The sequence below is a fragment of the Diceros bicornis genome, chromosome 9 (assembly GCF_020826845.1).
Source record: "Diceros bicornis minor isolate mBicDic1 chromosome 9, mDicBic1.mat.cur, whole genome shotgun sequence".
NCBI lineage: Eukaryota > Metazoa > Chordata > Mammalia > Perissodactyla > Rhinocerotidae > Diceros > Diceros bicornis.
Window position 1 is genome coordinate 15,436,795 of NC_080748.1, and position 25,267 is coordinate 15,462,061.

Here is a 25,267-nt window from a genome sequence, read left to right on the forward strand (position 1 = left end):
GCAAGGCGGAGAGACTTTCTTCCACTCTAGGTTCTGTGGAAAACTGGAAATCCTGTCAAATTTATTTACCTTCCCCTGGAATGGTTTGTCCTAGGCCTTTGCTGAATATCTTCTTCTTTGGTTGAAGAAACACAGCTGTGAGCTTGGTTCTTGCTAGACAGTTCATACTTTTTTGAACCTGACGTCATGAAGTTGTTCTCCTGTATCATATTTTAAAAGCTTTTACATTTTGCTTCTATATTTAGGTCATTAATCTACCTGGAATTCATTTTCTGTATCGTGTGAGGTATCGGTACAATGTCATTTTTTTTCCATATAGTCATGAAAGTGTCTCAGGACTTTAAAAAAACTAAAACAGTTTAATCAGCTTCATTGAGATATGATTTACATACCACAAAATTAATAAAATTTATCCACTTCAAGTGTACAGTTAAATTATTTTTAGTAAATTTACTGAGATGTGTAACCATTACTATAATCCAATTTTAGAATATGTTCATCAGCCCAGTAATATCCCTCATGCCAGTTTACAGCTCATCCCTCAATGGATTCTTTTTAGTTTTTCGTCTTGAGCTCTCTGCAGCATCACTCCTATTGGCACTGTTGTCTTGAAACTTGGTGTACCCCTTACTTTCTGAAACGACTTCCTTCCGGGTCCTCTCCCTACCTCTTTGATCATTCTCAGATTCCTTTGCAAGCTATTTTTCCTCTGCTTTTTTCTTAAAGATAGGTGTTCTCTCATCCCTTCCTTGGCCTGACACTCTTCTTACTTTACAAGTCTTTCTGAATGCTCTCATCTTTGCCCCTGGTTTTATCTATCACTGAGGATTCCCAGATCTCTCTCCAGCTCAGACATCTCTCTGGAGATCTAACTGCCCACTGGCCGTTTCTTTTTTATCAGCACATGGGGCAAAACATTTATTTCCCAAAGGGTGCCTGAAAATCTCTTCTTTTTTCTTTCTTTCTTTTTTTACAGCTTTATTGAAGTATAATTGATATACAAAAAAGGCGCATTTTTAAGGTGTACTATTTGAGTAAACATATGCATACACGTATCGTGCCATTACCACAATCGAGGTAATAAATACTGCCATTGCTTCCAAATACTGCCATTGCTTGTGTCCCTTTGCTTTTTTTGGGCGGGGTGGGGGGGGTGGTAAGAACACTTAACATGAGATCTACCCTCTTAAATTTTTAAGTGCACAACATTGTTTTGTTAACTATAGGCACCATGTTGTACAGCACATTTTAAGACTTAATCATCTTCTGTAACTGTAACTTTATACCCATTGAATAACAACTCCTTGTTCTCCTTCTCTTCCCATTCTCCCATTCCCTGGCAACTGCTATTCTGTTTTCTGCTTCTATAAGTTTGACTGTTTTAGATGCCTCATAAATAGAATCATACAGTGTTTGTCCTCCTGTGACGGATTTTTTCACTCAGCATAACATCTTCCAGGTTTATCCACGTTATTGCACATGGTAGGATTTCCTTTTTTTAAGGCCGAATGATACTCCATTGTATTTACATACCACTTTTTTTTTTTTTTGGTGAGAATGATTGACCCTGAGCTAACATCTGTGGCAATCTTCCTCTATTTTTGTATGTGGAATGCTGCCATAGCATGACTTGATGAGTAGTGTGTAGGTCCACGCCCAGGATCTGAACCTGTGAACCCCAGGCTACTGAAGCAGAACACGCAAACTCAACCACTATGCCATAAGGCCGACCCCTATACCACTTTTTTTAAATCCATTCATCTGTTGATGAACATTTGGGCTGTTTCCATATTTTGGCTATTATGAACATGAAGGTACAGATATCTATTAGAGATCATGATATTCATTCTTTTGGATATATACCCAGGATTGGGATTGCTGGATTATATGATTGTTCCATTTTTAGTTTTTGAGGACCCTCCATCCTGGAGATTTCCATGGTGGCTGCATCATTTTGCATTTCCACCAACAGTGTACAGGGTTCAGTTTCCTCACATCCTCACCAACACTTGTTATCTTTTGTTTTTTTGATAATGGCCGTCCTAACAGGTGTGAAGTGATACCTCACTGTTTTTTTTTTATTTTTTTATGAGGAAGATCAGCCCTAAGCTAACATCCATGCTAATCCTCCTCTTTTTGCTGAGGAAGACCGGCTCTGAGCTAACATCTATTGCTAATCCTCCTCCTTTTTTCTCCCCAAAGCCCCAGTAGATAGTTGTATGTCATAGTTGCACATCCTTCTAGTTGCTGTATGTGGGACATGGCCTCAGCATGGCTGGAGAAGCGGTGCGTCGGTGCGCGCCCAGGATCCGAACTTGGGCCGCCAGTAGCGGAGCACGCGCACTTAACCGCTAAGCCACGGGGCCAGCCTGGCCCGGCCACTGTGGTTTTGATTTGCATTTCTCAATGGTGAAAAACAGACAGTTTTTCCTTTAAGATCAGGAACAAGACAAGGATGCCCACTCTTGCCACTTATATTCAGCATAGTACTAGAAATCCTAGCCAGATCAGTTAGGCAAGAAAAAGAAATAAAAGGCATCCAAATTGGAAAGGAAAAAGTAAAATTATCTGTTTTGATCTTATATGTAGAAAATCCTAAAGACTCTACAAAAAAAACTCTTAGAAGTAATAAACAGTGCTCGCTTCGGCAGCACATATACTAAAATTGGAACGATACAGAGAAGATTAGCATGGCCCCTGCGCGAGGATGATACGCAAATTCGTGAAGCGTTCCATATTTTTTGAACATGATGTAATCTATGCAGAAATAGAAGTACAATGATGTACACCTGAAATTTTTACAATGTCATAAACCAATGTTACTGCAATAAACAAAAAATTAAAAAAAAAAGTAATAAATTCAGTAAAGTTGCAAAATACAAAACCAAAATGCAAAAATCAGTGACATTTTAATTTTTTTTGGTGAGGAAGATTCGCCCTGAGCTAACATCTGTGCCAATTCTCCTCTTTTTTTTCTATGTGGGATGCCTGCACAGCTGGCTGATGAGTGGAGTAGGTCCTCACCCGGGATCTGAACCTGGACCTCTGAAGCGGAGCACGCGGAACTCTGACAGCTTGGCCATGGGGCCAGCACCCAAAAATCAGTTACATTTTTATATACCAGCGATGAACTATACTAACAGTGAACAAAAAGGAAATTAACAAAACAGTCCCTTCACGATAGCATGAAAAGGAAAAAATTAGTTAGAAATAAACTTTACCAAGGAAGTGAAAGACTTGTATACTGAAAACTACAATACGTTGATGGAATAAATAAAAGAAGAAATAAATGGAAGGACATCCAGTGTTCATGGATTGGAAGACTTAATATTGCTAAAATATTAAGCAATATTTAGAGCTTTTTATCTTGTTCTCTCTGTCCTTTTCTTACTGATGTGCCCTGCCACTGTTTTCATATATTAAGTTTCATGTTGTGAGAGTCTGTTTCTAGGCTGTCTGATATTTCCCACTGACCTGTCTTTTTCTGCACTAATACCACACCATCTAAATTACTTTAGCTTTATCATGGGTTTTAATATCTGGTAGAACAAGTCCATTCACTATGTTTTTCTTCTGTAACTGTCTTGCTATTCTTGGCCTTTGCATATACATATAAATTTTAAAATAAATTTGTCGTATTTCTTTAGAAGTCAAAACCTGGGCTTGATTGAGATTGTATTGATTCTGTAATCAGTATGGGAAGATTTGCTATCTTTACAGTATTTGAGACTTGCAATCCATGAACGTGATATCTCTTCATTTATTTAGGTTTTCCTTAATTTCTGTTGGTAAAGCTTTATGATTTTTTCTGTAAAACTACATCTTTTGTTAGATTAATTCCTAGGTAGTTTATACTTTTCAATGTAAATTGTATTTTTAAACTTTTTGGTTGCTATTCATATGAATACGATTGATTGTTTAGCTTTTTTTTTTTTTTTTTGCTGAGAGAGATTGTCCCTGAGCTAACATCTGTGCCAATCTTCCTCTATTTTTTTGTATGTGGGACACTGCCACAGCATGGCTTGATGAGTGGTGTGTAAGTCCACGCCCAGGATCTGAACCTGTGAACCCTGGGCTGCTGAAGTGGAGCGAATGAGCTTAACCACTATGCCACCGGGCCGGCCCCTGTTTAGCTTTTTAAAACCTTTTTATTTTGAAATAATGATAGACATAAAGTTGCAAAAATAGTACATAGTGTCCTGTGAACCCTTCATCCATCTTCTGCCAATGGTGACATCTTATGTAACTGTAGTACAATATCAAATCACGAAATTGACATTGGTGTAATATTGTTAATTTGATTATAGGCGTTATTCAGTTTTTTCGAGTTTTTGCATGACATTTTCTGTGTGTGTTTGTGTGTGGGTAGTTCTGTGTAGTTTGTTCCCATGTATAGATTTATGTCACCACCACCATAATCGAGATACAGAACCATAAAGGAATTCCCTCATGCTACCTGTCACTCTCATCCATGCCCCCTGGCAACCACTAATCTGTTTTCCATGTCTATGGTTTTGTCATTTTGAGAATGTTAAATATAAACAGAACCATACAGTGTGTAACCTTTTGAGATCAGCTCTTTCAGTAAGCATAATGACCATAAGTTATTGCATGTATCAATAAATCAGTTCTTTTTATTGCTGAGTAGTATTTTATTGTATGGATCCATCAGAGCTTATTTAACCATTCACCCATTGAAGGGCATTGGATTGCTTCCGGTTTTGGGGTATATGAATAAAGTTGCTATAAACATTTTTGTACAGATTTTTATGAACACAAGCTTTCATTTCTCTGGGGTAAATGCCCAAGAGTGCAATTGCTGGTGTGTAGGTTAAGTGCATGTTTAGTTTTATGAGAAACGGCCAGACTGTTTTCAACTGTGGCTGTACTGTTTTACATTTCTACCAGTAATGTGCAATAGATCCAGTTTCTTTGCATCCTTTCCTACATTTGATGTTAGCACTGTTTTTTATATATAATTATTTTCATGTGCTTGTTTGCCATCTATATATCTTCTTCAAACGTCTCTTTATGTCTTTTGTCCATTTTGTAATTGGATTTTTTTTATAGTGTGCTTTTGAGAGTTCTTTATATATTCTAGATACAAATCTTTTGTCAGATATGTATTTGCAGATATTTTCTCCTAATCTATAGCTTATCTTTTTATTCTCTTAACAGAGTTTTTCACAGAGCAAAAGTTTTTAATTTTTGAAGTCCAATTTATTAGTTTTTCCTTTTATGGATTTTGCTTTTGATGTCATTTCTAAAAACTCTTCATCTGGCCCCAGTAGGGAAGATTTTCTTCCGAAAGTTTTTTTTTTACATTTTATATTTAAATCCATGATCTATTTTTAATTAATTTTTGTGTAAGGTATGAGGTGTTTAGGTCAAGGTTCTTTTTTAAAAAATTTTTTGACTACGTGCGTCCAGTTACCCCAGCACTATATGTGGAAAAGACTAGTATTACTCCAGTTGCTTTTGCACCTTTGTAAAAAATAGCTGGCCGTACTTGTGTTGATCTCTTTCTGGGTTGTCTGTTCTGTTCCATTGATCTGTGTGTCTGTCCCTCTGCCAACATCACATTGTCCTGTTTTTTTGTAGCTACTAGAAAGTCTTCAAGTTGGTAGAATGATTTCCTTCTACCTCATTCTTTTCTAAAATTGTTTCATCTATTCTAGTTCTTTTGCCTTTCTTTATAAATTTTAGAAGAAGCGTGTCTCTACCTATGAAACGTCTTGATGAGATGTTGTTCAAATCCCTAAAACAATAGATCAGTTTGGGAAGAATTGACATCTTTAGTCTGGTGAGTCTTCCAGTCCATGAAAATGGTATAGCTCTCCATTTATTTAGATCTTCTGTGGTTTCTTTCATCAATGTTTTGTAATTTTTAGCATACCAATCCTGTATATGTTTCGTGAGGTTTATACTGAAGTATTTCATTAATGGGGGGAGTGATTGAAAATTGTATTGTACTTTTCTGCTAGAACTAGGTATTTTTTGTTATCCTTTTTGTAGATTCCTTTGGAATCTTCTATGTAGACAATCATGTCATCTGGAAGTGGGGACAGTTTTAGTTCTTCCGTTCCAATCTGTATGCCTTTTATTTCCTTTTTCTTGCCTTATTGTGGTGTCTAGGGCTTCTAGTATTATATTGAATAAAAGTGGTGAGAGCAGACATCCTTGTCTTGTTTCTGATCTTGAGAGGAATTATTCAGTCTTTTACCATTAAGTATGAGGTTGTGGTGTTAGTGCCATCAAGTTGATTCTGACTCCTGGTGACCCTGTGGACAGCCGAGTGGAACCCTGCCCGGTGTTTTTTGTGCCATCCTCTCATCTTTTGCTGCTGTATCAGGCAATACTCCGCTGCTATTCATAGGGTTTTCATGGCCAATTTTTTTGGAAGTTGGTGGCCAGGTCCTTCTTTCTAGTCTGTCTTAGTCTGGAAGCTCTGCTGAAACCTATCTACCTGCTGGAATTTGAAATACTGGTGGCACAGGTTTCAGCATCTCAGCAACTTGGAGCCACCACAGTATGACAACTGACAGATGGGTGATGTGATTCCCTGACCAGGAAATGAACCCCGGGCCGTGGTAGTGAGAGCACTGAATCTTAACCACTAGACCAACAGGGCTGGCTGTAATTGGTTTACTAACCTATTACTTGAAAACAGTAGAGAAAGGATTCCTCACACATAGCTAGTCACCTGCATCTGTTGCACATTCAGCCACAGGAGACTTTGATCTAATTCTTAGTTTGTTAAGCTTGTTTTTTTTTTTCTTTTTGTTTTACAGTCATGAATTGATGTTGAATTTTGTTAAACATTTTTTCTTCCTTCATTGTAATAATCACATGACTTCTTTTTTTTTTTTTTCTGAGGAGATCAGCCCTGTGCTAACATCTGCCAGTCCTCCTCCTTTTTTTTTTCCTGAGGACGACTGGCCCTGGGCTAACATCCGTGCCCATCTTCCTCTACTTTATATGAGACGCCGCCACAGCATGGCTTGCCAAGCGGTGCGCACATGGCTTCTTTTTTAATCTTTTAATGTGGTGAATTCAACCTTGCATTTCTCTGATAAACCCAACTTTTTAATGTTTCTACATTTGATTTCCTCGTATTTTGTTTAGGAATTTTGCATCTTTGTTTATGAGCAAGATTGGTCTGTGATTTTCTTTTTTCTTTGCTCTTATTTTTCTCGTTGGGTTTTGGTATCATCGTTATGCTAGTTAGTTGCATAAAATTAGTTGGGAAGGATTTCCTTGTTTTCTAGTCCTTGGAACTATTTATGTGATGTTGGAATTATTTCTTCCTTAGTTATTTGGTAGAACTCACTAGTAAAAGTCATCTAGACTTGGATGTTTTTCCTTATGGAAAGGTTTATTGATTATTGATTTAGTTTCTTAATAGTATTTTTTTCTTCTTGAGTCATTTTTGGTAAGGTGTAGATTTTCTCCATTTTATCTAAATTTGCAAATGTTGCATCAAAAATTTGTAAGATTGGCCTGTGATTTTTGACTTTGTTGATCCTATGCTTGTTTTCTTTTGATTTTTAGGAAGTGCTTTTAAGCTTTTAAATATTTGGAGATTTTCTTTTTTGTTGTTGAAGTATAACAGTTTAGAAAAATTATGTGTCTAGCTCTGTGACTTGACATAAAGTGAAAACAGTTGTGTAACCAGCATCCAGATAAAGAAGTAGAACATTACCTGCACTCAAGAAATCCCCTTTTACACTCTTTCAGTTACATCTCCTCCAAAGGTATTTACTATCCTGACTTTTAACATCATAGATTAGGTTTCCTTGTTTTTTTGAACTCTTTATAGAAATGTAATCATATACTATGTGTAGTGTATTGTGGCTTCTTTCACATAACTCTCTTTGTAATGTTAATCCATATTGTGTGAGGCAGTTTATTCATTCTCATAACTGTATTGTATTCTGTTGTATGAATGTATTACAGTATACCTATTCATTTTGTTGATAGACGTTTGTGTTTTCTATTTTGACTACTATGAATGGTATTGCTATGAACATTTTTATATATTTCTTATGGTGGACACATGTATGTGTTTCTGTTGAGTAAATACCAAGGATTGGGTCCTGGGGTCTACTTTTTTATTTATACTTTAAAATTTATGTTTGGTGTAAGTGCTTTCTTTTGTTTAATGTTTGCATGGTGTATGTTTCCATCCTTTCACTTTTAGCATCTCATATTTTTTAATGTTTTTTATAAGCTCTCCATCTTGCAATTTAAAAATCTTGGTCTTTTAACCTGATCATGTATATCATATATACATATTATAAAAGTACATGGTATGTGCTAAGTGGTATTCTAAGTGCTATATATATTAACTTACTATAGCTTTCAATTTTTGTTTGGCTAATTTCCTTATTTCACCCTATTCTTGAAAGTTATATTCCTTGGATGTAAATATCATCTTTGCAATTATATTCTTTTCCCACATTGAGGATGACATTTCACTGTCTTCTATCTTATATTGTTGCTGTTGAGAAGTCGCCTATTATTTTAAATACTGTTCCTTATAGGGTAATATGTCTGCTTTAAGGTTTTGTTTTCTAGAATTATTATTATTATTTTGAATTTAATTCTGTTTGGCTTCTTGAATTTGTGGATTGGTATTTTATGATGTTCTCCTCAGATAGAGGCCTCTGCCTCCTTCCCTCCCTTTGGTACTCCCATGAATTATAAGTTAAATATTTTTATCCTTTTTTCTTCTCTTTATCTCATTTTTATTTTTCTCTGTTCTACATTTTTGGATAATTTCTTTCGACCTCTCTTCCAGTTCTCTAATTCTAATAGCTTTTTCTAATCTGCTAATAAACTCGTCCATTGAGTTTTTAATTTCAATTTTTATATTTTTTCATTTTTAGAAATTCTTTTTTTGTTCAAATCTTCTAGTTTACTCTTTGTAATGTTTTTATTCCTTATGGATATTTTAGACTTGTCTTTTACTTCTTAAAATTACGTATATAGTAGTTTTGTAATCTGTTTGTAATATCTGAAGTCTTTGTGGGTCTGTTCTTGGGATTTGGTCCAGTCATGTGCCGCATAACAATGTTTTAGTCAACGACAGACCGCATATACAATGGTGGTCCCGTAAGATTAATGCTATATAGCCTAGGTGTGTAATAGGCTGTACCATCTAGGTTTGTGTCGGTACACTCTATCATGTTCACACGAGGACAAAATCACCTAATGACACATTTCTGAGGACACATTCCTGTTGTTAAGTGATGCGTAACTGTACTTTTGCTGGTTCTTGCTCATAGTGCCTTGTTTCCTTAGGTACTTGGTTATTTTTGACTTGATAATGCTCGCTGTTCTAGAAATGTCATAGTGGGGGATTCTTTGAGGCATAGAATGAAGGTGCCTTCCTGTAGGCGGGACTTGGATTTACTTATATTAGGTGCGTGGGGGTAGTACTAATCAGGGATCACTGAGTTCATTTGTTGAGGTTCTCCGGACCACTTAGGTAGTGTGAACCTCAGCAAATGTGCAGGCTCATGGCCAAACTAATTAGCTGTTCCTCCTTTGTATCTGTTATTACTTTGTGCTGGTTAGTACCGAGGCAGCCTTCTCTGCTATCCCCTGTGGGTGGTGATGGGGGCATGGGCACATGTTGATTTCTGGTTTACTCTCTTCTTTGCAGGTGTTATTTTTTTGGTGATGGAGTTCCACATTAATGTCAAGAGGGTCTCTTATTTGACATTTTACCTTGATAGGTTGCGATTTACCTCTGTCCTCTTGCCCCGTAAGACCACCAAAACTGAACTCTAGATTCCTCAGGTTGGCAAATGCCTTCAGGGCATAAATGGATATAATGCTCTAGTGTTCCATTTACTTCTCTGGGTTCCTTTATTCATTTAGATTTTGGCCTGAGTAGTTTGTGGTGCTTTAAAAAATGTTTATTTTGGATATTTTTTTCTATCATTTATAGTTTTTGTAGTTGGAGGGTTAGTGCAAATAACCTAGCATGCCACTAATGGAAATGAAAGTAAAAATAAAATTAAAATTTGGGGTATGTTCAATAAATAAAGTGATTAATTAGATAAATCAATTACTATAAATTAGGAAGTAGTGATAAATTATTTGAGGATGCAGGTTACTTTTCATGTTTATTATGGATGTTGTTTATACCTGTTTTTTGGTTTGCATCTAATAGTTTTCTTATTTTAGGGGTAAAAATATTTCCATCATGGCTCATTCAAAGACGAGGACCAATGATGGAAAAATTACTTATCCTCCTGGTGTCAAGGAAATCTCAGATAAAATATCTAAAGAGGAGATGGTGAGACGATTAAAGGTGAGTAAAATTGAGTTATGTGTTTTGGACGTTTGTTTAGGGTTGGGGGGTCACCTGTGGAAATCACGTAGGGCTGTATCTTGTGAGGGCAACTTAAAAAAGTGAATCAAAGCAGAAAGTGGCAGGGAAAGGAGAGTGGAGTAGATAAAGAACTGTAGGGTTCCTTTGTCTGTTGTTAATGAGAGAGCAAATAAAAAGGGTGAATCTTAGATATTCTAGGGCCTCCTATACATAGATCTGAAGAACAGATCCACAGTACTCTTATTCATTTTTGTCTGTAGAAAGTTGTCTTCTTTTTCTTACATCTCATTTATTTTATAAAAACAGCCATTTTAATCTGAGAAAGGAAGTTTTAAGTACTGAGTACTCAGGTTGGATTTTACTTTCTCATAAGTTATTTTGAGAGTAGGTTCAAGAGCTTTACTTTTAGCTTCTGTCTGTCTTTCTGACATGCAGCAATGAGTCAGGATTCATGGTGAACTTCCATAGATTAGGCATTTACCGTATGGCTAGAGTCTCTTCATATGTGTTGGAATAATGTTTCACCTTTTCCTTCAGGGCAATGATGGTCTCTGTGATTGTTAAAATGGTTAAAGGAGCAGAGTGACCAAGGAAAATGTTAAGCTGATTTGTCAGTTAGTTAGTTCAGATGTTCTTTATTTTTGAGCATTTTTTTCCCTTTTAGGTTGTGCCTACTTAGACATTTATGTTGCTTTATGTTATTATTTAACTGTATTTCAACAGTTAAATAGGAAAACTGTTAATCATTGAAGGCCCAGGAGCCTTAAAGCAAAGTACTATTTTATAGCTATTGCTGAATGGTTTATTTTTATAAGAAGAAAAGGACCTTAATACTATTATAAATTTCACATAAAGCTTTAGTGTTATACCTTTGTGCATAAGTGTTAGAATGTCAGATATCAGATGTTTATTTTTCAAAGGAAAAAAATATCTTTGAGCAGATTAAATTTACCAATATGTGGATATTTTATCTAGTTGGAAACTTGTGTATATTTCATTAAAAATAGTCAAGCTACAAACCCTTTCTATATATGACATGTTTTATTTTCTATGCATTTACATTCTCTTGACCTATTGAATTTTTAGAGAAATGAATACATTTATTTCCTCAGATTTGTTTGTATTTCAGCAATGATAGGTAAACATCCCTGTTTGCCGAGAAACTAATGTTAAACACAGAGAGAGACTACTCTTATAAGCTGATCAGCATTTAGTGTCTTTTAGAGATGTTATTTTCTCAGACAGTATGTGTAATTTAGAGGACTCATATGTGAGTTATTAATGAGTTTTATAACAGCATTGGTGTTGTAGACAGTAGTGAGGAATTCCCATGATCTGGCCTTTAAGTAAACTTTGTTAGTCTTGGTGGAATGATTTCCACAGTGCTCACATTTAGTGTTTGTAGTCTGCTTTCATTATTTTGTGGATATTTATGCCCAAAAGTAATCTGCTTAATATACTTTTTCTTCATTTGTTTTCCTAATTTACACTTCCCACTATTTTTAGCAATGTTCTTAGAGAAATATAAAAAGGATTTAATGTGGGATGATAGTAATTTTGGTAAGTACAAGTAAAGGTGTAAGTTTTATAAATTATAACAATTTGTTAATATGTAAGATTTCATTGTTTATGTAATTTCTAGAGTTTCCTATAATATTTTATTCAAAATAAACTTAATCTCTTACTCTTTTGAGAAGAAATTTGAGAGAAAGAAAGAGTTCCCTGCATGTAGCTCTTTTTTTTCCTTCGTCTCTTTTCATAATACACCTAGGCCATCAAAGCATATATCTTAAAAGTAATAAAATTAAAAAGTTGGGAGAGTAGCCCTGGACACCATACCCTTAAACTAACTGTGGTGCCAGACTGGAAGGAGTAGTCTACTGTTGGTTCTTGCATCTGGCATAGCAGAACCGAGGGTCTGTTCTGTGAGGAACAGTGTTTCTCATGGCTGCTCTGAGAATTCAGTAAGACATTGGACAATTTATTTCTCAAAAGTCTAGCTCTACAGCAGAGTGGAAATTCTTGCAGTGTGTTTCAAGGACCAAGTCATAGGCATTGATACTTGGTGGCTAGTCTTACTTGTTCATTAGTGTTTGCAGCACCACCTAGTGGATGCCAGATGGTCACCTTTCCGTTAAAGTTGTATTGTATGTCCCTGTCAAGTTAGGCAATTTTATTAAGTCTCATTTGAATTACAGACTGAGGGTTCATTGTAACTACTAATACTGGAATTAGAGAAAGCTCTTCACGGAATTCAACCTATACCGTTCCTCACCATTCTCGTTTCCATTTCACTTCTATGTAAATGTTGTTGAAAAAGGAAGCATTTCCTGTAGCTTCCTTCTGCTCACTCCGTACATGCCAGTGAGTCTTACTAATGAACTATCCATATGATATTCTCTGTTACTCTGGCACAAGAAATATTCTGTTGGATGCTATGGTTGTTACTTCATGGTGGCTTTTAACATTTAGGGATGCATCTTTGTCATCCTTGAATCTGTTTATATATTCTTTTTAAGCTGAATATATAAATCCTTTTTTCTGGAGTGGTATATGGCTCAGATGGAAAAATAACTTGTCATCCTAGGTTTTTCTTCAGAGGTATACTTTTTCTCCTAATAAAAGGATTAGATGTATTATAAAAAAGGGATGCTATTTTTAAGAGGGACATAACTCCTTTTAGTCCAGTTGTAAAAATGAGACCAGAAACACTATGTAAGGCTAGTTTTAAACTTTTAATATCTGGTTAGCAGGTATGATGGATAAATGAAAAGTATTTTACATAGTCTTTTAAAGAAAAATTATTTACTCTGTAGTTTTAGAAGGCTCTTGTTCTCTCAGACACTTTCAGGGGAAAAATGAAAGTATATTTATTGGAAGTTAACCTTTGCAATTAATTTGCTTTTCTTTCAAATGACTGCATTTTTACATGGAGGATTTTATTATTTGATTATTTTGTTTATGTATAGATGGTTGTGAAAACTTTCATGGATATGGACCAGGACTCTGAAGAAGAAAAGGAGCTTTATTTAAACCTAGCTTTACATCTTGCTTCAGATTTTTTCCTCAAGCATCCTGATAAAGATGTTCGCTTACTGGTAGCCTGCTGCCTTGCTGATATTTTCAGGATTTATGCTCCTGAAGCTCCTTACACATCCCCTGATAAACTAAAGGCAAGTACAGATTTAAATAACTGCCAAGATAGATTGATACTTTCATTTGTCTTTCTAACTAAAATGAGAGTTAAAATATTTAGATAATTTCTTTGGATTCTTTGACGTTAGCTGAAGCAATCTTTTGTTAAACTTCTTCTGTTTTCTTTAGAGCTTACTTCCTCCCTGTTCCTCCCAATTTAGTACTTACTTTTGTAAAACAATTTTTGATCTTCAGGATAAGAAGTAGATTAATACAGTGTATTTTATACTTTTTATATTATGTCATCATGAGCTCTTTCAGTATCACGTGGAGGATACTTCCTTTTCCCTTTTGAAAATCCATATTGAAGACTATGTTCATTCTTTAGAAGACAGTATCTAATATAAACCTGAATTTATAATATATGAATCCTAATTCATTTAATGGAAGCTGTGATGTGAATTGTTTTGAAGAAAATACAGTGAAAAAAATTTTAATGAAGAGGTAGAAAAGACATCTAGTGCTTGGTTATGGTAGTTGTAAGTAAAGCCATATGAATGGAAAATCTTTAGAAGATGAGAAAAGAGGAGGAATAGCGTGATTGATCCAGCTGGTAGAAAGCTTGAAATAATTAGAGCTGTGCAAAAAGATACTGAATAAGGCAGCTTACAAAGAAAATTAGAAAAACCAGTAGTAAAAGATAATTGTTGAAGCTATGGGTTAGAGAATGAGTCCACAGGAAGATTGTTAATATCCAGCGTGAAACAATGGCACACAATTTAGATTTATTTCATTTAACAAATATTGATGTTAATTATGTGTCAGAATCTGGGTTTTCAGTGGTGAAAAACAACCCAGACATGGTTCTTGAACTCATGGAGTTGCTTCTTGATAATTGGAGTGAGGAACCTGCTCATTTGATCAAGTCTGCCAAAATTCCAGTATGGAATGCCCAAACTGGTTTGGGCATGCTTGTTTTGTATTTTGATTGGTAAAAGAATCTCAGGATGGAGGAGGAAGGGAGCAATATTTGTCATTTACAAGTGGAATTGAATTGTAAGATTTGAGAATGGTCAGAAAGTTAAGGTAGGTAGCATGAGCTTGTCTGTGGAGTTGTATACCCACGTTTCTAATTGTGAACCTCTAATTTGGAGGTAGTTAATTGGTTTAAGGAGTGATTGTACTTGGTTGACTGTGGGCTGTGGCTTTTCCTCACTAGGTGTCTTGTTGGCATTCTCATGAAGAGGGAAGTCTAACTTAAGAGTACTGCTGCACTATTTTTTCTAACGCTATTGTTGATTTCTCAATTTGCATAATCAGTGACCTTTCTCAAGGCTTCCCAAAAGAATAGCTACAGATCTCTTCTATTTATAACAGGTCAGTTGACGAGAAGAATATTGAAGTGCTGAGATTGGAGTCTTTTTGGATTGTTCCATAGCTGAAGACTTTAAAGTATCTTATTTTTTCTGGTCAATTTTTTTGTTCTTATTTTAAATGCCTCTTTTTTCTTTTGTTGGGGTAGTACTTAAAAATTATTCATTTTGAGGGTATTTTCTAAATATCTGTGGAATAGTTTTCACTCTGTTTTGATTAGCATCAAGTTTGTATTTTTCTTTGTCTACAGTAGTAATAATAGAAAATGGTTACATTTTGATCCTTTTCATTGTCAGTTTATTGTTGTCGTCAGAAAACCCTTTTTATACACCTGGCTTTATATTTAGGTCAATGATTATTGGAGAGTTTATAAATGAGTGACAGTTGTCTTTCCATCTCCAGGTATGGTCAGTATGGCAGTTAGTTCTCTCTTAGTCAAACCAGGAAGGGTTCATTTCTGGGGGCCATATTTTATACAGTACTACTATCAAAGTAACCATTTTTGAAGCATGTACTTTTGATAGTATTTTTCTTGAAAAGCTACTCAGTCATCTGCATGTTACATTTTTTCCTTTTTAAAAATATGCTTATTTTATACTTAGAAGGGAAACATTTTTTTCTCTTTTCTTTTTATTGATTGAATAGCATACCTCTTTGTAGAATTAGCTTTCATAATTTTAACCTTTTCCAAACTTTTCAAAAATGTCATCTCCATAAAAATGTGACTCAAAGTGACATTGAGTCTATCTCTATCCAGGTACAAAGGGGGATGTAGTAAAAAATCAAAAGCAAGAGATGTGGATAGATTGAGAATAGGTAGAGAAAAACAAGTAATTATAATGATTAGGTAGGAGCTTGATGGTTAACTTCTAAGGGTCTTTTTAAAATTTCTAAGCTTCTGTGATCTGTTGTCTTTTCACCTGGTGATTTTATTTTGGAATTTTAAGTTTTCTAAACTGTGTTCTTGCTGTATAATTACCATATATAATGCTGTTCCATCAAACCTGATCAGCTCTCAGTCATTGCAATCTTTTTTATTCTAGTAATAGCATAAATTTTAGTTTACTCAGTTTTCGGGTCTGTTTTTTTAATTTGCTGTAAGATGAAGTTTTTCTTTCTCTACTTTAAGATCATGATAAATGATTTACTGTTTTCCTATGAAGAGTAATAAGATATTTGGTGTTTTCATGTGATGATATACTTTTAAAAAATTCCAGCCAAGTGCAATTTTTTTCCTGGTTCTTTACAATTTATCATGATAGATACGCATGAGTGCTGAATTAGCTTTAGGAGTTCAGTGATACTTTTATTTAGCATTCGTAATCTAAACAATACTTTGTCTTTTTTTTTAAAGGATATATTTATGTTTATAACAAGGCAGTTGAAGGGGCTAGAGGATACAAAGAGCCCACAATTCAATAGATATTTTTATTTACTTGAGGTAAGCAATATATTATATCTTGAGATGACATTTTAAACTGGTTTTTGTGCTTGTATATTTTTACTAATTAAACTGTTTACCTTGCACCTTTTTTACCTCTTATTTTTAGAACATTGCTTGGGTCAAGTCATATAACATATGCTTCGAGTTGGAAGATAGCAATGAAATTTTTACCCAATTATACAGAACATTATTTTCAGTTATAAAGTAAGTTTATTTTACTAGGAATATAATTTTCTTTTTTTTAATATAAAGAATTTTTAACTTACAGATGAATCCACATAAGCTGTGTTTGTTTGGAAGGCTGAGAGTTGTAACTTAAGAACTCCGTACATTATTTTTATAGATGTTTTAAAAATGAATAGAACTTAATTTTGTATTGTAAGGAATAATAACAAGAGTGGCATAAGGCAATCTACAGCTAATGTAAAAATGTTTTTTGGATTATGTTTTTTTATCTTTTATTTAGATTATTAATTAATATTGCTGACTCCTTAATTCATGTGAATAGTTGAGTTCTTTTGTGTATTCTTTAACATTATCTACTAGAATTAGCTTCAGTAAAGCAATTTGATTTTCTGAGTTTAAGAGAAACTAAAGTTGCATTTGATTTAATTACTTTTGATTGTGAGACTGGTTAAAATTAGGGAAAAGTAACCTAGGAAATGTAGTTTATATTTTGGATACTACTGTAAGATTTGGGAGAGAGGGAAGCTTTAAATGAACAAATAGAATTTGATTTAATTAATATTTTAGTATCATTTCCTATAATGTTTTTCACGACCATCTTATGTTTAAATGCTGTACATTTCAGTTATACTTTAAATAAAATATCTATTTTGAATTTCAGCAATGGCCACAATCAGAAAGTGCATATGCACATGGTAGATCTCATGAGTTCTATTATTTGTGAAGGTGATACAGTATCTCAGGAGCTTTTGGATACAGTTTTGGTAAATCTGGTACCTGCCCATAAAGTAAGTAGCAATATATACTAAAAAGATGCCTAAAGCCTGTTAATATTAAGGTCCAGGATTTGTGCTGATGTTCTAAATACAGTTTATCCTGCTTTAACCTTAGTTTTGGAGAATTGTTTCATTGATTAATATTAATAAATATTAATTGTATTTAATGTTTAATAAAACACAATACACTTAGTAGTCACTAATTAAATGAAAAGAAGAAATAAGATCTAGTTCATGTGATAAAATATCTGTAATAACTCAGTTTTGTATAGGATATGTTTAGAAGAGTGAGGTAATAGCTGCTTAGATGCTATTACATAACTTTATATGTTGGGAGATACTGCAACCTATGGGCCTCACTAAAAGTCAGTGATACTGTAGGTAGAGGGGAAGGGTGAAATTAAAAAGGAAGTCTCTACTAATTTGGAGACAAAGGATATGTTGATGACAGTGTTTCTTGCCTGGGTGATGTTAATCAAGGTGTCTGTGTTTGTGTTTGTGTGTTTTGTTTTTGAAAATGACTGCCTCTCCTGCAAGCAGTTGGAGATATGATTGTGATTCACAAGTCGTCTAGGTTAAAGAGAGGGGCACAAGAATCACCACTATAAAGATCTGTGCAAACTTAAGACCTTTCTGGCAATATATAATCTAAGTTTACAGCTACACAGCATTCACATAAATAATGCTTCAGTAAAATGACCTCATAATCCAAAATTTCCAAACTCTTAAAGAAAATAGTCTGCCGAAAGTTAGACACTACAAATAGCAAGATTAGACCTGAGAATTCAGATAATATATTTATTAGATAAAAATAGTAAAATAAATACCCTTAAAAGGATTAAAGATAATATATGCTTAAAGAGATTAAGGGCATAAAAGTCAGAGTTAAAAACACAATAACTAGACATATGAAAGGGGAAGAAGGTTAGGAAAAAAAGTAGGAATGAAAAGTGGTCATTGAAATTAGAATCTTTATTAGGTTATAAAAAATATTTGGAGAACTGGGAGGTAGATCTGAGGAAATTATACAGAGACAGTGAGATAAAGAAAACATTAAAGATACTAAGACATGAAAGATAGAATGAAAAAGTCCAATATGTTTAATAGTGATTTCAGAACACCAAGTAGAGAGTGTAGAAGAGATGATATTAAAATAGAAATTTGGTTAAAACGTTCCAGAATTGATGAAAAGCATGAATTTATGGGCTAGGTAGCAAAAGTGTCATGACCAGAATGAATAGAAGTAAATCCTAGTTGGCGCTGGCCCAGTGGTGCAGCAGTTAGGTGCGTGCGCTCTGCTTCAGCAGCCTGGGGTTCGGATCCTGGGCGTGCACTGATGCACCGCTTGTCAAGCCATGCTGTGGCAGTGTTCCATATAAAGTGGAGGAAGATGGGCATGGATGTTAGCCCAGGGCCAATCTTCCTCAGCAAGAAAGAGGAGGATTGGCACTGGATGTTAGCTCATGGCTGATCTTCCTCACAAAAAATAAATAAATAAAAAAATAAATCCTAGTCAAGGCACATTCTGGAGAAATTGTAGAATGCTAAAACAGAAATAATCTATAAAGCACCCAGAGGGAAAAAGCATAGCCCTTACCAAGAAATAAAGGTTAAACAGATTGCTGACTTCTCAATAGCAAGGATAGATGCCAGAAGATAATGGAACTAGATTTCCAAAGTGCTAAGATAAAATAACTATATATATATAGAATGAGAGAGAGAGAGTTGCATATCCAATTTGAGTGAAATTAAGACATTAAATACTCACTTGTCAATAGATCCTTCCTGAAAGAACTACTGTGTGAGTTCTATCATTTTAAAATGATAGAAAATGAATTTAAAAGAATTGAGATACAAGAAATAGTGGTGAACAAAGAAATGCTCTAAATAAGAACTAATATATAAAACAAAAACAATAGCAATAATAATTATAATGATTAAAGGGGTATTAACAAAATGGTCCTAACTGGATATAGATAACTTGTAAGATTGAATGGCTTAATGGAGTTAATGAGTGGTATGATCCTGGTGATGATTAGGAGTATAGAGCTGTTGATTAAAGTAACTTTAAATGAAGTATTCATGTTAACATTGTAAGGATTACAATAAAAGGAAGAATTATAATAAATGTAAATGGCCCAAATTTACTACTTAAGAGAGATTGTCATATTGGATTAAAAGTAATCCAGCTGGTCATTGTTAATAACAGATAACAATAAAAATACTGTCAAAAAAGGTTGAAAGTGAAAGGATGGAAAAAGACTTGCCAGGCACTAACTGAAAGAAAGCTGAAGTAGTTTGTATTAATATTAGATGTAATAATCTTTAGTTGGTAAGGAAGGGATTTATACAATGATGAAAGGTTTAGTTCTCAGGAAGATATCTAAACTTGTATGTACATAGGCTCAAAATATATAAAGCATAAATTGAAAGAATTATAAGGAGAAAGAAACAAACTCACAATTTGGTTGGCCATTTTAATGTGTTTCCCAGTGATTATAAATCAAATAGACCAACAGTTTGTAAGGATATTGAGGATTTGAAACACAAATCTAACAAGCTTATAACAATCATAATTAATCTGTCAAAAGAATAAATTATAATGGCAATTACAAAATATTTATAAATGATAATTAGAATGATACATATTAATACTTATGGCATGCAACTTAAAATGTTTAACTGTATAGCTAAGTGTCCAATTCAAGAAATTATGAAAATATCATCAGAATATACAAAATATACAAGGAAGAAAACAATGAAGTACTGAAATCAGTGAAATAGAAAACACAGTGACATTTCATAGAAACCCAAGTTGGTAATTTGAAAAGTGTATTAAATAGGTAAAACTTCGGCAAGTTGAATCAGAAAACGGGAGATATGGTATCAATATACAGTTTTAGAATGAAATCGGGAACAGCAGACGTTAAAAAGATTAAAAGACAGTTCCATGAACAATATTTTATGCTAACATATTTGGAATTAGACATAACAAATTCCTGGAAAATATTGCTTACCAAATTTGTCTTGAGAGAAAATCTTGAACAACCTTTAACCAATGAAAGAAATTTAATTGGATTTAAAAACTATATCTGTAAGAGAAACCAAAACCTTTCCTTCCAAACAACAATAATAACAGCAATAGCAGCAGAACTCAAACCAACCACAAAAGAACTTAAACTCATCATCAGGAAATTTCTATTAATCATTTAAGTGGCATATAATCCTAATATTCAGCAGATTTTTCCAGATTATAGAAAAGGAATGAATGCTCCATAACTCACTTTGTGAGTGGAATGTAACCTTCGTCGGGAAACTAGACAAAACCAAGTAAGAAAGGAGAATCATAGGCTAATTTAATTTAAAATAGAGTCACATAAATCCAATATAAAATAATAGTAGACAGTATCCAGAATGGTATAAAGTGATATTGATAATGAGCAAGTTGGCTTTATTTATTTATTTATTTTTTTTGTGAGGAAGATCAGCGCTGTGCTAACATCTACCAATTATCCTCTTTTTTTGCTGAGAAGACTGGCCCTGGGCTAACATCGGTGCCCATCTTCCTTCACTTTATATGGGACGCCACCACAGCATGGCTTGCCAAGCAGTGCGTTGGTGCGCACCTGGGATCCGAACCGGTGAACCCCGGGCTGCCGCAGCGGAGTGTGTGCACTTAACCGCTTGCGCCACTGGGCTGGCCCCCAAATGGGCTTTATTTTGGGAATATAAAGATGGGTTAACATAGAACATGTTTGCAGTAGACTAAGATATTTGTGTAAATTAAAAGATCAAATGAAAAAAATATCAGTGGATGTAGAAAAAGACCATTTTATAAAATTCAGTATAATTTATGATAAAAACTCTTAGCAGATTTGAACTAGAAGGGACCTTCCTTAAACTGATAAGGATATGTATGATACTGTACTTAATGGTGAAATGCTGAAGCATTCTCTGAAGTTAGGAATGTTGTAAAGATGTCAGTTCTACTAAGGAAAACAGCAAGTATGCTATTTCTAGTCAGCTTTAACTAGAGGTCTTAAGTTAGTGGAATAAAACAAGACAAATAAAAGATAAAAAGAATTAGAAAGAAGAAACAAAGCTGAAATTATTTGCACATGATATGACTGCCTGTGCGGAAAACACAAAACAGTGTATAGGTAAAGTTTCAGGACAAATAAGAAAATTCAACAAGATTGCTGGATAGCAGATCAATATATAAAAAATATGTTGGTATAATTTCAAAAAATTTTCATTTGTAGCTTTAATAAAGACTTGAGCTACTAAGAAATTTAACAAAAATGTGCATGATGTTTGTGTTGAAAATCATTATAGTTGATTATAGTTGATAATCACTGTAGTTCTATAGTATAGAAAATCATAATCAGTTCTCTGCATACTCTAATAGATAACCCAATCAAAATAGAAACTATGAGTGTGTGTGTGTAATTTGATATACTGATTCTAAAATTCACATTGAAGTGCAAATGGCTAATAATACCCAAACAATTTTGAAGAAGAATAAGAAAGTGGGGACTTACCCTACCTGGTGTTAAGACATTGTTTTTTTTTGTTGTTTTTTTTGTGTGTGAGGAAGATCAGCCCTGAGCTAACATCCATGCTAATCCTCCTCTTTTTGCTGAGGAAGACTGGCTCTGAGCTAACATCTGTTGCCAATCCTCCTCCTTTTTTCCCCCAAAGCCCCAGTAGATAGTTGTATATCATAGTTGCACATCCTTCTAGTTGCTGTATGTGGGACGCGGCCTCAGCATGGCCGTAGAAGCGGTGCGTCGGTGCACGCCCGGGTTCTGAACCCGGTCCGCCAGTAGCGGAGCGCGAGCACTTAAACGCTAAGCTACGGGGCCGGCCCTAAGACATTGTTTCCATATGTCCCTTTGACTGTAATTATGTAGTAATAGACAAAGGGACATAGACGTATGGAAGTAATGGAGAATTTACAAATGGATGCATGGTTATATAGAAACTTGAAGTGTGGGTATTACAGGTTATTAGAGGGAATAATGGACTATTTAATGAATGGTTTTAGGACAATTGAATGTCCACATTATTTTCAATGGAAAATAATATTAGATTCTTATTCCACACCATACATAAAAATAAATTATAGATAGAATAAAGATCTAAATCTGAAAACAAATCTTTAAAGTTTTATTTGAAAATATAAAACAGCATCTTAATCTCAATGTAGAAAATAATTTCTTAAGAAAGATATAGATAACAGAAGCCAAATAGGAAAAGGTTGATATATTGGATCACATTGAAATTGAAAACTTCATTGTGCTCTAAGACACCATAAACATTGTGAAAAGATAAATATAGATTAAGATATGTTAAGTGTATAATTGACAAAGGTTTAGTTTATAGAGAAACTCTACAAATAAATAAGAACAAGACAAAACAGCCCATTTGAAAAATGGCAAAGATGGAATTTACAGAAAGTTATTTTTTGTATGCACAAGGAGGCGTATGCAAGACATATAATTTAATGTCTATGAATAGGAGAATGAGTAAATAAGCTATAGCATATTTATAATAAAATACTAAAACAGCAATTAGAGATGACTGAAATAATATAATAAAAGCATCAATGCAGGTACATCTGAAAATATGCTGAATGTGAGTTTCAGGATCTATACAGTATTCCTGTTCTCTGTAATATGTTTAAACTGGATTAGTGATTCCATTTTAGATCTCTGGTCTTGATTCCTTCTGTCATCATCAAAATCTCTTAGAAACACATGTTCTTACGATCTTTTTTCTTGTACTTTTTTTTTTTTTTTTTTTTTTGTGAGGAAGATCAACCCTGAGCTAACGTCCATGCCAATCCTCCTCTTTTTGCTGAGGAAGACCGGCCCTGAGCTAACATCTATTGCCAATCCTCCTCCTTTTTTTCCCCAAAGCCCCAGTAGATAGTTGTATGTCGTAGTTGCACATCCTTCTAGTTGCTGTATGTGGGACGCGGCCTCAGCATGGCCAGACAAGCGGTGCGTTGGTGCGCGCCCAGGATCTGAACCCGAGCCGCCAGTAGCGGAGTGCGCGCACTTAACTGCTAAGCCACGGGGCCGGCCCCACCTTTTTCTTTTCATACTTTACTATTTGTTATGTTTCTTGTTGTATTCTTGGACTTAAGTGTGCTCTGAGATGTGCTTGAGTAAATCTGCTTTCCCACAGCAGCCCCAAACTCTTTTGTCTTTCGCACCTGTGGGCCGCCCATTCCTCCCCACACTAGAACCTGGTTCATCCTCTTATGTTTTGGTTCTTCTGGACCTGGAGTGAAACAGCCTGTATTTGTACGCAGCTGAACTGATTTGACTTTGGGATTAGATTTAAAATGACTAAGTGTATCCTCTCCTATTGAGTAAACATTTATTGACGTTTTCTATGTGGTTTACCTTATGCTATGAACGAGATATGAAGAGAATATAATTATCCTTTCTTGAGAGGGATCTTATGATCAAGTAGACCAGTTAATCTTAAGCGAAGAAAAGTAACTTTGCCTCTTTGTCTTATTCTAATTGAGTCTTAGATAATTTTCTCATTCATTTACTTAAGAATAGCTTTTTGAATGCAGGTAATATTTTGTTTTTCATAGTTAGAGATATATAATATAAATATTATTTATGTTTTTCAGAATTTAAACAAGCAAGCGTATGATTTGGCAAAGGCTTTACTGAAAAGGACAGCTCAAGCTATTGAACCATATATTACCAACGTAAGTCTTACTTATAATTGGTTGTCAGAAGGATTAGCCAAAATTTTAAAGATTTCTAGAAGCAAAATTTCTGCAAGTAGTACCTACTTTAAAATTTTGTGTTGTTTTAGTCTTTAAGTAATGTATTTTCTTTCTCCTTATTTAAAATTATTCTTGGTTAATATTTTCTGAAACTTTGGCTCTCACCTTGTTTGTTCATTCATTTGCTTCTTTCAAATTGCCTAGGAACTAAAACAGCTTTTATTTTGGTTATCAAGATATTTTGTTTGTTTCTAATGTTAGAAATAAAATTAAATGTAATTAGATAAAATATATGGAACTTTTCATTATTCAGAGAAGTTGCTTACAGCTTTTTGGAGATTAAATTGATTTGTACAAGAAGATGATATGAGCTAATATCAAGACCTAAAAATTGAAGGCAAGTATGAATGGAAGGAATTTGGTGAAAGTAGCCTATCTTGCTAACCCTGGGGTAGATTCCATATAAATCTACCTTTTCTGAGAAAGGGGAAAATTGGAATGAAATGAGCCCTTTTAGGATTCCAAATCTACTTATTTACGATTGACCATCTTGTATTTATTTTCAGGAGAAATGTATTTTAGCTGATAGGTTCACTGATAGAAGCTTATTGTAAGTTTTATTTTCTCTCCACAGTTCTGTTGAGTTGCACAACTTTAGATGGCACTGTTCACATTGTATTCCATGTGAATGGTGCCTCCTGGAACAAATCTAAAACAGTGTTAATGTTGGCCTCTGGAATAGTGTAGCAGTTCTTTCTCCATCTACTTTTCACTCTCACCTACCTCCAAACATGTAAAGGATGTAAATCTGTCTTCTGGAAAAAAGTGAGAAAGAAAGCCTTTTATAATTACTTATGTGTTTAATTTTCCTGCAGTGTTGAAGAAGAATTTGTCATGTAGTATACAAAAATTTAAGTCATTATATAAAATACATCATGAGAAGATGTACTTTGAAAAGTAACATTCTTTATAAAACAGTACCTTGGCAAATCCTGGTTTTTGTTTCTGGCTTGTGTCCTTAAATAATTCAAAGCACATGATGATTTAGAAAAATGTATTTGATTTGTAAAGAAATTGTTTTGGAGGGTAAACTTTCAGAAGTTGAAAATCAAGTTGTGTAATCTGTCTTAATTAATAGTTCCAAGATTGGCAGAGAATTCTAAATATTGATTTCTGCAAGTTTTCTGAGTCTTGGGTATTGGCTGGAGTAAATTGGTTAGATTGAGTAGATTGAGTTTTTTTCATTATTGACTTAA

The 25,267-nt window shown here is 34.3% G+C and overlaps 1 protein-coding gene and 1 non-coding gene across 8 annotated transcripts in view; both read left to right on the forward strand.

Annotated features, from left to right (window-relative positions):
• The window catches only part of PDS5B (PDS5 cohesin associated factor B), a 187,332-nt gene that overhangs the window by 58,609 nt on the left and 103,456 nt on the right, over nt 1–25,267 (forward strand). For 6 of the 7 annotated variants that reach the window (XM_058547984.1, XM_058547983.1, XM_058547989.1 and 3 more), the window contains exons 2-7: nt 10,195–10,321; nt 13,312–13,515; nt 16,206–16,292; nt 16,402–16,499; nt 17,143–17,269; nt 23,910–23,990. In XM_058547984.1, the coding sequence (XP_058403967.1) occupies nt 10,214–10,321; nt 13,312–13,515; nt 16,206–16,292; nt 16,402–16,499; nt 17,143–17,269; nt 23,910–23,990 (705 nt within the window). In that variant the 5' untranslated portion in view covers nt 10,195–10,213. Of the gene's footprint in view, nt 1–9,688; nt 9,805–10,194; nt 10,322–13,311; nt 13,516–16,205; nt 16,293–16,401; nt 16,500–17,142; nt 17,270–23,909; nt 23,991–25,267 lie in introns of those variants that run through there. The other variant, XM_058547985.1, reaches the window with a different exon arrangement.
• LOC131410432 (U6 spliceosomal RNA) lies at nt 2,636–2,742 on the forward strand. Its single transcript, XR_009221249.1, has one exon. It is a non-coding gene; the product is annotated as a U6 spliceosomal RNA (small nuclear RNA).